The following is an 11,597-nucleotide window of genomic DNA, read 5'->3' as shown; positions in this document are numbered from 1 at the left end:
TAGATTAGAGATAGATAGACTATGAATATATATCGGGCTCTTTCATTCTCTGATTTCCATCTCGTTAGGTTACTTTTTGTCGCTGTCTCTCTTTCATTTATTCCTCCTTCGAAGACTTCTTCCCTCTCTAGAATTATCGCTTTTCCCTGACATCTGCTTTTACCTGGTCGTCTCTCCATTGAAGGGATTCACGCATCTCAGCTAGAGATTTCTCGAGTTCCTCCATCGCTTTTGCAACTTCATCTGCATGCGAAGACGAAGGCCTGGAAGGTAACGGTGGTGATCCTGACGAGCGGCTTCGATGTGACTGTTGAGAAGGGACACTCTCAAAAGACTGAAAAGCAAGAAAGAAAGAAAGCAAAGAACAGAGGTAGTGGAGTGGAGATCTTCACCCGTCCATAGATAAATATATATATAGATAGATGAAGACTTACACCCTCCCGACATGTATATACGTATCTATGCACATAGACATGTACACCTTGCAATATATAGGATATAGATATAGACATACATCGACTTCATCTGGTGACAGTTTTACAGATCCCTCGGACCGTATCTTTTGCACTCCATATCTCATCCATTTACCTCTCCCTCTCTTTTCATCTTCTTTTGCTTCCTCTTACTTACCTCATCATTCAGAGAGACAGTAAGCATGCCTACGAAGACATTCGGCATGATGCAAGGAGCTGAGGTCGCATCTTCCTCTCTTGTACCCGCGTATGAATCTTGCCAACCTCTTCTGCTTCTTCCATCTTCTCCCCCTGGAAAAGCGGCTCTAGTTCTCCTTGTAATAACGACTGGGGCCATATCAGGAAGAGCCGAAGGTACGAGATATTCACTTTGAGAAGGAGCCTCATAAAAGGAATATGGTGATCCCCGATTCTCATTGACAGTGTAAGACTGGACTATATTCTGCAATGCCCCCTCCTGCGGCGGTTGTCGACCAGCAATAGGTAAGGAAACAAATCCATCTGAAGGGAAAAAATGTCCTCTTCTTGACATAACTGATGGGCCTGTTGCTTCGGCATCAGGTTGAGGTGTACAGACACTTACATTGTGAAAACCCCTTTGCTGACGAGTAATGTTATATGCTTTGACAGGAAAAGATGATGCAGGGGGCTTTTTATAGGAGTCATTTGTAAAGGGTTTGTATCTCATACGAACTCCTACATCACAAAACGGATGAGCCGAATCATCACCAAGAGAACCAAAGCATCTACTTATCCCACCTTCAGATAGAAACCTATTGAAAGAACGGCTTTTCTCCTTGGTATGAAATCTTCCTTGATGTGAATTGCCATGAGAGATTCGAAATGTATTTGCACGGGCCGCCGGAGAAGAAGACGACAGGAAATCGGTCTCTTCTTTTCTAGATTGCCTTCCAAAGGAATTGAAGAATCCTCCTTCATCACATGAGCTACTACCGGAATGATGGAAGGAGGAGTCACTCCGGGAGTGTTGAGAGAACCTCGAAGAATCGGCTCGGAGATTCCAAAGACGTGATGTAGGACTTAAACTACGAGATTTCATACCCTTTCTCATTGAAGACATAGAGAATCTTTCCTCACCCTCACCATGATGATGACTGTATTGTTTATCATCGTATACTTTGGTGTCTTCTGAAAAGAAGACACTTCTCTCATTTCGCCGTAGTGGAGAAGGAGAAGAGGATGACGAAGAAGAAGAATCTTGCCTCTTTCCATGGAAGGGCATGAGAGCTATTGGTCTACGAGAGAGCTCTCGAATTTGACGATAATATACAGCCGTGGGAGACTCTTCATCATCATTCAGCATAGACCGGAGAAAAAGTCGATCTTTCAACGACGAAAGAATCTCTAGGAGACATGAAAGACGACATCCTTCAAGTTTCTCCCAGTCACTGTATCCTCCCAACAGAATCTAGAGAAAAAAGAGTTAGAAACAAAAGAGTTCGAAGAGAGCCGAGGTTAGGAAGTGAAGACAAGAAAGGATAGTCTCTTCTCTTCTCACCCTCACACATAACTGTAAGAGAAGCAAGAAGATGTGAACTTTTGTGTACAGGGAAACTGAGCACAGACAAATGATGATGAATGATCAGCAACATAGACAGAGCCGAGCCCCATGTTCTCACCCCCCCCACCAATTATATCCAGCCCTCTCTCTCTAGGATAGATAGATAGATAGATTAAAGATAGATTAAAGATAGATTTAGGGATTCTAAACGCCTTCTCAGAAGAACCAAGTGATGAGATTCTCCTTGGCTTTTTCTTTTCTAGGCATCCTACAGCCGTCTTCTCTTTCTGAACTTCCATAACTGTCCCACACCCCCCCGATAGAATCACAGCTCTGTATGAAAACAAGAGATAGTTTGGCAATACCGAGCAGCCTCCCCGAATGAATGAGATCTGCGATAGGTCTGTCGTTGCATGAGGTCTTGTACTCTTCACATCGATGAGAAGAAAAACAGCATTCCTTGAATTCTTTCTCTTGTTGTACGACACTTTCTCCTCTATTCCATCATCCACTCCCCCTGCTAGGTGAGCTTAGACTAGACATACCTGCTGTCTTAGCTTTTTCAAGTCTTCTTTCACGTCAAACATTCTCTTTTGCAATTCTGTAGGAGATACACGCCACCAGGATGTCCTGTGTAGATTTGGAGAGGGGTCGTTGTGGGTTGAGAGGTCTTTTTCATCTTCTATGATGATTCGATCCCCTAGTCGGGATGCGAAATACCTTAACGCTTTTTCATCTTCACGTTTCTCTTGTAAAGCTAGGAGCTCACGGTATCGCCGTAAGAGAGCCACATGAAGAGATCTGAGGTGAGACCTAAGTAAGAGAGACAGAAGGAAGGAAGGCAGAACGGAGAGAGGGAGAGCAGGGAAGAAAGAAAGAAAAAGAGACATAAACATCAATACACACAGGAAAGAAAAAAAGGGGAAAAGCCCCGAAGAAAGAAAGAAAGAAAGATCAAAACAGAGGGGAAAGAGCAGATAGACACACAGAGGGGGGGGGGCATACAGAGACACACAAAGGCGGAGAGAGTTCTATCATAGCCACTTGAACGCTTCTGTAAACGGAGAGCAGTATCTATCTCTATGAGTTGACAGAAACCCCTGCACTAGACAAGGCAGGGGGTCACTGCGTGTATAGTGATGAGCTAAGCTCAGAGGGATCATCAAGAAATTCTTAACAATTGCGGTGTAATGCGGTGATAGTCTTTTCTCCGGGGCTGCTCTTGTATGTGTGTGGAGAGGCAAGGAAAGCCAACCCTAGCGCATAGTATAACAGTAGGTATGATGATATGATAATGGTCAGAAACAGAACCGGGGAGAGGTATGGGTTATGAAAGACTGGGTGAGACGAGAGATGCAGTCAAAGTAGAGGTAAAGAAGGGAGGGCTTGTCTTGTTGCTGTGGTGTGGAGATACCTTCAAAATTATCTCAATGTGCTAAAGGGAAAAGTATACGTACAAAGACATTCCATACACATGCAACATAACACACATAGGCATGGAAAGAAGATATGAATGAACGAGTGAATGTGTACCTGGATCTTACAGACATCTATCTATAATATACATATATATATATATATACATATATATATATATCCTCGAGATGGAGTGTAGGTTGTCTTACTTCTCAATCGGAATCCTATTGACGCACAGATGACGCAAACAGCCAGAGAATGAAGATGCAAATCGAAGTACAGGAATAGAGACTGACAGAGATGTATCTGCTGGATCAAGCGTGATAAGAAGGAGAAGATTCGAATGACCGGTCAACTGAGGCTGAAGAAGTTGAGTTGTAACCGATGCTTCGCACAACGACAAGATGTCTTCGTCCTTCTGAGAGTTACTGAAGAGACTTGACTCTGATTGCTTGTTCGCAAGGCGAAGAAGAATCTCTGTTAAGAAAAAGAGGCTCTCTTCATGAGGAATCCCATCAGGAGATATAGCATTTACGCCTGCGCGCGAAAGGAAAGATCACGTGGAAGACAAGAAGAGGAGAAGCACTCACTGCTAAAGTGCTGAAAAAGGCCTGAGGCACGTAACTGAATTGACCATACGGCGGACACCCGCCCCGTAGTATGATAGAGATGATGCATGCACTCACGTGAACATAATGCATATCGAAATGCAGCACCACATACATATAGATAATTAATGCATTTCACACAAGACTAGTAGCACTTGACTGACCCATCCAAATCACTTCCAAACTCAGATAGAAATGTACTCGGGATATGTCCATAGAAGAAAAAGCATCCACCCCCGAGCTTCTTTTGAGAAGCTTCGATGACAAACCTAAAGAACGGTGTTGCTCTGAAGAAAGAAGACCTTTCTGGCTTGAAGAAGTCGAAAAGGGCTGAGGGGGATGTGTCGTCCAGTCTCACCTGGGATAGACGAAGAAGGAATCATGAGCGCTTCAGTTCCCGGTGTCTCCACGAAGGTGAGAGAAGCCAGGGTGATATCAACCATACACGGATCGCTGCTGTGGGAAGGAGAAAGACCTGTACTGTCAGGAATATCTGAAGATTCTTTATTGTTTACATAATCTTTCTTGTCCTGTTTTTGGTCTCGAATGGGACTGGATGAATCCTTCGAGAATTTCCCGTCCTTCGTAATGCATGCTCTTTCAACAATAATCCTGAAAATGCTACTAGCTGGGAGATCAGGGAAGAGTCGATCTCGAGCCTTTTGGAAAGCCGCTGCTCTGAACGAAAAGTAAAAGTCGGTAGGAAACCACGTTAGACACACAAAGGCAGAACTCTCATACCATCTTGATGAACACTCAGCCAGACAGGAGCTACTACACCCTCTTCCGCCCTCAACACCCTTCTCACATGCTTGCTACCACCACCACCACGGCCGCGCCGGCCAACCAAAGAAGAAAACAGGAAAGGACACGAGAAAGGTAGGACTTACTTGAGGATCTCGCGAACACTTTCGTCGATATGAGTTACAGGTCGCTCTGTTAGGCCTTGGATCGTGACAGCTTCTTCAACAGGCGGCCCAGATCGTTGAACGATTGAGAGAGTAGGGAGAAGATCTGTCGTGGCATAATCTGCAGCACACTTGAATAGATCGACGATGGAGTTCTTACGAATCTCAACATAAGAACATCGTACAGAGAATTCATATTGCAAGGAATCATTCTTAGGTGGAGTTTTCAATCTGTCCGAATTCCCAGCCCCGTCCCAAGAAAGAAGAATCGGGGAATAAGGTTTCTTCTGAGCTGACGACGCGCTCCTGTATGAGGCAATATGAGCAAAAAGATCATGAAGAGCGCATGAGACCATCCCCGGATGATCAAGACTCCCAAAAAGACTGAATGTTTTTCCACTCCCACATGGGCCGTACGTTAGGACAGTACTGCTGATACCCTGAGAGAAAAAGAAAAAAAACGAGCGACATGCACAGGCAAAAGACGCCTCCTGTGGTCATTCGTATTCCCCGAGTGGTACTGGGAGAGGGTCCAAGGCACAGTTGGTGGGAGACGAGAGAAGTCCCTCTTCGATTCTTCAAGAAACGAAAGAATGTAAAGAAGCATATGTTGTGTTAAAGCAAGCCAGGAGAGGCAAGTTGTCCACCGTGAAGAGCTCGGTGGTGCATGAGGGAAGTGCGAAGAAGACGTAATGTTTACACCTTAGGGGACAGAGCAACATCAGAAAATGGGTTGGCACGCCGTACGAAACACAGCTTCTCCCTGAGTGTTCACTTCAGTTCCGCAAGCGGTCGGCGCATTAGCACGTCCACATGCAAACACAAAAAGAAGCCCTGCAGCCGTACGTCGTGAGTATACCTCAGTAAGCTGAATGACAAAGGGCTGGACTTGCTCGGCGTAGAGGATAGATGTAGACGCAGTTTCGTCGTAGATTCTGCAGCCCAAGACAATAGAAAGCAAGCTCAGTTCCAATGCTGCCGGAGCGAAAGATAACATAGCGTAATCTCCGCCAATCAAGGAAACTGCGGTCTGCTGAAAAGAGCGAGCACACACCTTTTCTGTAAAAGCTAACGGGGCTGAAGTGTGAGGTCTTTTAGAGGCTTCCGCTTACTTCCCGTCGAGAGAAAACTCCACACGACCGTGTTGCAGCCCTTGCTCGGCTATCACATCTGAAAGAGCACTGACAACTTCGGGATCTTCTATTACGTGGTCAGAATTTACGAGCAAAGAGTTGGAGCCCTCAAGAATATAGGCGGGTCGGGCACCCTCCTCAATCCGTTGCAGTGACAGGGGTCTTAGCCGAACGCAGGTTTGTGCCTCCACCTCCATCACATCGAAAGGAGGTCCCTTGCCCTCCATTCCATAGAGACGTTAGGTTCGAATTTCGTCGATGTGGACCTGTCTCCAGGTAGACAGAAGTTTGACAGGTAACTCCGACAGTTCAGCGGCACAGTGACACATCTGGGCCGGCGCTCCTCACGTACCTCGACCGAATCCAGTCTTTCAAGATACACAGAGCAGGGGAATAGCAAGGTAAAACACTGAGGAGCACGATTTTTAGAACTGTATAGTCCTGCCCCTGTATGTCTTAAAGAGCAGCAATGAGCACGGCCAACAAGGTAGACACTTCCGGGATTTCACATGAGTGAAACCGAAGGTAGCCTAAGTAGGAGTAGAGGCGAAGCAGCCGGAGTGGAAAGAAAAGGGCGATAAAATGCGATGAAAAAAAACGCGACGCACAGAGCAGTCGCTAGCTGGTCTGTCGGGACATCAGGGCCCCCATGCCAGGAATGCAGGTGTGCATTCGGGCAAAGGCGGCAAGGCGTAAACTGCATTTGATGTACGCGGTGCAGAAGGACGAGTGACCAGGTACCTACAAGGTTGCAAAACTTGAGAGAACTGCCGGCCTTTCTGCAAATATCGTGCTGGTGGTATCAAAAGCCGCGTAGGCCTTCGGGCTTACAAGACAACGGTGGGACTATCGTGAGAGGGGGGTTGAAGTGTCCGCTGGTTCTGCTTCTGTAGAGCAAGTGACGAATTAACGGAGAGTGCTTTCCGGATATAAGCCCGCATACAGTAGGGGCGTTAAGCCTTCAGGTCCGGCTGACTGTTAGAGCGTACGGCGTAGGCATGGGGCATACGGCATCGCTTCCAACCTAATGCACCAGCACCTCATACTGCATTGCCCGCTGGTCCGCTCCTCTGCTGGGTGCGTGGAGCTCAAGCGATGTGTGCGAGTGCTCTAAGAGGCTTATTTTCACGATTCTTCGTTCGAGCTTGCGCATTGAGACACATCAGCGTGCGCGTGATGTCCAGCTGACGCTTCGCGCACTGTGTTGTTGCAAGCTTTCTCCTCAGTTCTTTTTCCGGCGCCACGTGAGCTTGGGTCCAGCTCACGGGGTTTTCTGGAGTCGTCCACGTTGCTGAAGAAATGACTCAGGACAGAGAACGGTGTGCAATTTTGGCGGTCCCATGGAGTTTCGTTTCATTGCCTTGGCGATGCAAGGTTTCAAGCTTTTTCGGCCGGCGGCGGGAGGGAGCGTAACTCGCAGAAGCATGTGGCCGGAGAGCCCCCAGACACGTGAACACTGATAGGACAGGCGACCTTCGCAACCGCCACGTGCCAACCGCATCGGCAATAAACTGGTCAACAGAAGTTGCTTTGTTGAGGGCGGCGCCGAAGAAAGTTTCCCAGGTGCAAAAAACCAACCAAGGTACCATCCGGTTCACCGAAATGGCACGTGAGACGGGAGACACTGGTTGCAAATTCCTGGGAGTTTCCATGAAATGGGTTGCTCTCATTCTCTTAGTGCTGCAGACCGTGGCAGCCGTGATAGTGGTCAGGTACTCGCGGTTAACTACAGACGCAAACGGCGATCGCTACCTCAACACTACGGCAGTAGCAATGGCTGAAGTGGTTAAACTGCTTGCTGGAGCCTTCATCGTATGGAGCGAAAATGGCTACAGCCTGGCAAAGACAGGGCGGACACTGAGTGCAAGTACGCTCCAGTCACCTGTACCCATGCTGCAGGTCGCTGTGCCAGCGATACTGTACACCTTTCAGAACAACCTGATTTTTGTTGCTTTGTCGAACCTTTCCGGTGCCGTGTATCAAGTGGCATACCAGTTGAAGATTCTCACAACGGCACTCCTTTCCGTTATACTTCTCCGTAAGCAACTAACTGCAACGAAGTGGCTGGCGCTTTTTACTCTAACTGGGGGTGTGGCGCTCATCCAGTTTCCTACAGATGGGGCAACGCCTGCTGAACTTCCTGGGAAAGGCAACCAGGTTGTGGGGCTCGTCGCCGTACTTTCAGCGTGTTTCACGAGTGCTTGTGCGGGTGTGTATTTTGAGAAAGTTTTGAAGCAGACCCCAATCAGTATATGGGTGCGAAATATCCAGCTCGCCCTGTACGGCACTGTTCTGGCCATCATTGGAGCGTTCTGGACCGACGGGGAAATTATAAGGACAAAGGGATTCTTCCAAGGCTACAACGCAGTAGTCTGGAGCGCAGTCCTACTACAGGCCCTCGGCGGGCTCATTGTTGCGGCAGTCCTCAAGTATGCCGACAATATACTCAAGTGCTTTGGTAACGCTCTCTCAATTGTTCTATCGTGTATTTTGTCCTGGTGGCTGCTGAACGACTTCCAGCCGTCAGCACTGTTCGGTGTCGGGGTTGCGGCTGTTCTGCTCGCGACGTTTCTCTATAGTTCAGATGTACCACTGAGTGCTCTGTGGGGAGCCCGTACCGGCGGGGCTGATGCCAAGGCCGGGGTTGAGTTTAGGGTCGTCGCTAGCACCGACGAAGATTATGACGCCACCTCCCCTCGACAGGCTAGCCCCACAGGTAAGTTGAAATACTCGAAGGCCACGTAGCGGCATTGTCGTTACTGTATTGTCGTGAAAGAACTTTCGTCCGCCATTCCTGCTGGCGGGCCCGCCCCGTCTCCTCTTTGTACTTCTATTGCGCCCAGGCTGGTCGAAGGCATACGGGCATGCAAGACCAATAATGGCTTAAGGCCTATCCTCTGCTCTCTTACAGCTCATGAGTAACGCCGTGTCTCTGTAAGAGCCACTTAGGCAACAAGCCGCAAGATGGCCCCCATCCCTACGCTTCATGCCGAGTGGGCTCTTTAGTGGCCGACCAGCAGACGCTCGCAGCCGTGTAAGTGCAGGCTTGCCGCTGGTCCCGGAGTAGCATGCAAGAAAGCGCGTCTGTGCCCCGCCAGTGCCATTAGGGACGCTGGTGAGCAAAAGTGGGGCCAGCTCTCCAACGGAGGTTGTATCTCAGGCTTTCGTGTATTGAAGGGTCGTGATCGTGATTGGTACAGGTCGGACTCAATTGTCATACAACGCGAGTGGGGCCACTGCAATCCAGGTGAGGGACTGATGAACTCCCCTGGTCACCGGCAGCTGGCGATCTGATGCAGCGTAGTTTTTTGAGTTCATCCGATTAACAATGTCTGGGAACGGTGGGAGACAAAAACTCCCTAAGTCCGAGAAGGCATAATCAAGCAATGCAACACCGCCACCACCACATGACTGCACTGGTCGTGGGGCTGGCCGAGTCACTCCTTGCTTCAGTCGAAACAAGAAATTCAGGACTCCCGCAGCAGCGCCGTGTATTCGACCACCGTACTGTAGCAGCTGCGAGACTGGCGCACTCGCAAAAAACTTAGCTGTTGCACTCCGAGAACGACCACGCTGTTGAACTGCCTAACGATCAGTCTAATTGTAACGCACGAGCTTAGCTCGGGCGCCAGTACTGAAACCTGCAGTGAGGGAACTGGCGGAAGAGAGAAAAAGCTCTACACACCGGCGGCAAGCTTAGCGTCTATAATCTGCCGAAACGTAACTGCCTTCTCCTTTAGAATCTCGATGGCCATCTGAGGGGACACAATCGGAAGCAACCACAGCCAACATTCGAAATGCGGACATCGAGGATTTTTTTTGCCACTCGTGGCATGAGAGACAGTCAGAAAACACCGACAGCGCGGCCCGGGCCTTAGCAGTATATGCGTGTCGACAACCTGTTGAGCAGAGCCGCGAAAATCATACTTGACCGCCTGGTTTACCTTGAAAAGTCGTGGAGCTGGGACACATCCAGTCGATTCAATGGAAACTGCGTCAGGACACACCATCAGAAGTCGTAATGGAGGATGTTGATCAAAGACAAGTATGGAAAGTTTACTGTCGCCCTGCACAGTTTACCTCGGACTTACAGATAAAATGGTCCTTGATTTTGCGAAGCTCCACTTTGTTTGGGAACCTTTCAATACATGCCCGGCAAGTTGTACAGTTGCGTGGGTACCGCGCATACGCTTCACCCGCTAAAGCACACACCGTTCAGGGGACATGCGACGGCTGAACAGACACCACTGCACCAGAGGCGTCGCACACCGGCGGTCTCTGGCGAGGCTGCTTCAAAGTGTGGATCGCTCTGTAGGTGCGGCGGCCAAAAATACCACTTACGTACTTTGATCTTCGATGTCGAAGACTCCCATAGGGCACACGCTGCACAGCTCCCGGGCCTCTTCCCCACGAACCGGCTCCTTGAAGACTGAGGAAGAACACCGATACCCACACCACCCCGGAAATGACTTAAGAATATCGAGGGCACGCTCAGGTAGGAAACACTCGTTACAAGCGATACATACCGAATTCTGGCTCCAGCCGATATACGGCCGTGCAGACCGGCGACCACTTTGCATGAGTTTTCCCCACGCCTTTCTCCAAATACGCTTTCAGCTCAATCTCCTGTGAGGAAAACAAGAAAATGGCAGTCACAGTGGTCCGCGTACACTAACTCCTGCTAGACGGTCGGCAGAAGACGTGCTGAGCTCTGACACTCGGGTAGAGCTTCGTCTGTAGTGAGACGGCCGCTCGCACCTGAAGCTTGGGACCCCAAGGCGCCGGCACCCTGCGAGCGCTCAGTTCTGTATCCGAGTTTGAACGCTCCCTGTCAGCAGAGCGGACAGCCGCGGTGACACGGAAAGCGGAAGACCAGACACGGCAGGATACGCGTACAAGGCCAGCCCTGACAACAGGGCCCCGCCCTTCTCCCGAAGGGTCAAGAATCCCCGCACACCGTGTCACACGGGAGAGGACCTCACCTGTCCAGGGCGTAGCTTGGTGATTAGAACATCTGGATGCACTGCACGAGGAGGCGAATCGGCAAAAGCTTCCTTTTGAGATTCTGACATGGGCTCCCACTTTATGTCTCGAGAGTAGACTGGAGTTGATAACACATGCACATGTTCCACACCAAGCAAAAGCCGATCTGTCGCAGCTTGGGGGTGTCACTGAAAGACAGACTGCTTCATTCTATCGTGAGCTTGTACGCTTGAGAACCGCTAACTCTACCGGGCATTTCTCTCGACCAGTCGTGTGATAGTGCCAGACGATTGCAAATTTTCCCTAGCTTTGCAAGCAGAGCAGGTGACGGCTGTCAGTCTTGGATGAAACACGAGCAGCTGCTGGGGCTCACCTGGCAAGCTGGCCTGGTGTGGCCCCAAACTGTCTTCCGTACACTTTACATGGAGAGAAACACGAAGAGCATTCTCGTCAGTAAAATCTTGATTTTTCCGCCTGTAGTCCAGAGCAGTCGGGTCAACTACGAAAGGGATCAAACCAAGCCTGTGAGCGAGGACTTCATCCTGCACGACACC

General features: G+C 49.3%; 3 protein-coding genes across 3 annotated transcripts in view; 1 reads left to right on the top strand and 2 right to left on the bottom strand.

Moving 5' to 3' along the window:
* Positions 1-133: 133 nt before the first annotated feature.
* On the bottom strand, positions 134-6,929 carry CSUI_000332 (kinesin motor domain-containing protein; the record flags this gene model as incomplete). The annotated part of the gene is made up of 8 exons (XM_068060566.1): positions 6,040-6,929; positions 5,787-5,862; positions 4,910-5,367; positions 4,378-4,697; positions 3,621-3,948; positions 2,541-2,808; positions 631-1,902; positions 134-334 (listed from the first exon to the last, which is right to left on the bottom strand). Exons 1-8 carry the CDS (start codon positions 6,285-6,287, stop codon positions 134-136), a joined length of 3,171 nt encoding a protein of 1,056 aa, XP_067927465.1. The 5' UTR covers positions 6,288-6,929.
* Positions 6,930-7,094: 165 nt separating this feature from the next.
* Positions 7,095-9,450, top strand: CSUI_000331 (udp-galactose transporter subfamily protein). The gene is made up of 3 exons (XM_068060565.1): positions 7,095-8,776; positions 8,972-9,094; positions 9,261-9,450. Exons 1-2 carry the CDS (start codon positions 7,663-7,665, stop codon positions 8,980-8,982), a joined length of 1,125 nt encoding a protein of 374 aa, XP_067927464.1. The 5' UTR covers positions 7,095-7,662; the 3' UTR covers positions 8,983-9,094; positions 9,261-9,450.
* A 241-nt stretch (positions 9,451-9,691) lies between these two features.
* The window catches only part of CSUI_000330 (dna-directed rna polymerase i rpac1), a 2,886-nt gene continuing 980 nt past the window's right edge, over positions 9,692-11,597 (bottom strand). The window contains exons 1-7 of the mRNA XM_068060564.1: positions 11,417-11,597; positions 11,043-11,161; positions 10,587-10,686; positions 10,406-10,489; positions 10,152-10,259; positions 10,005-10,051; positions 9,692-9,815 (exon numbers count right to left, since the gene is read on the bottom strand). The exon at positions 11,417-11,597 is cut by the window's right edge and continues 980 nt beyond it. Coding sequence (XP_067927463.1) covers positions 11,581-11,597 — 17 coding nt within the window. The 3' untranslated portion in view covers positions 9,692-9,815; positions 10,005-10,051; positions 10,152-10,259; ... (2 more) ...; positions 11,043-11,161; positions 11,417-11,580. The remainder of the gene's footprint in view (positions 9,816-10,004; positions 10,052-10,151; positions 10,260-10,405; positions 10,490-10,586; positions 10,687-11,042; positions 11,162-11,416) is intronic.

Source organism: Cystoisospora suis, assembly GCF_002600585.1.
Source record: "Cystoisospora suis strain Wien I chromosome Unknown contig_149, whole genome shotgun sequence".
NCBI lineage: Eukaryota > Apicomplexa > Conoidasida > Eucoccidiorida > Sarcocystidae > Cystoisospora > Cystoisospora suis.
Note: the sequence above shows the minus strand (reverse complement) of the source record. Positions and strands in the feature narration are given on the sequence as shown.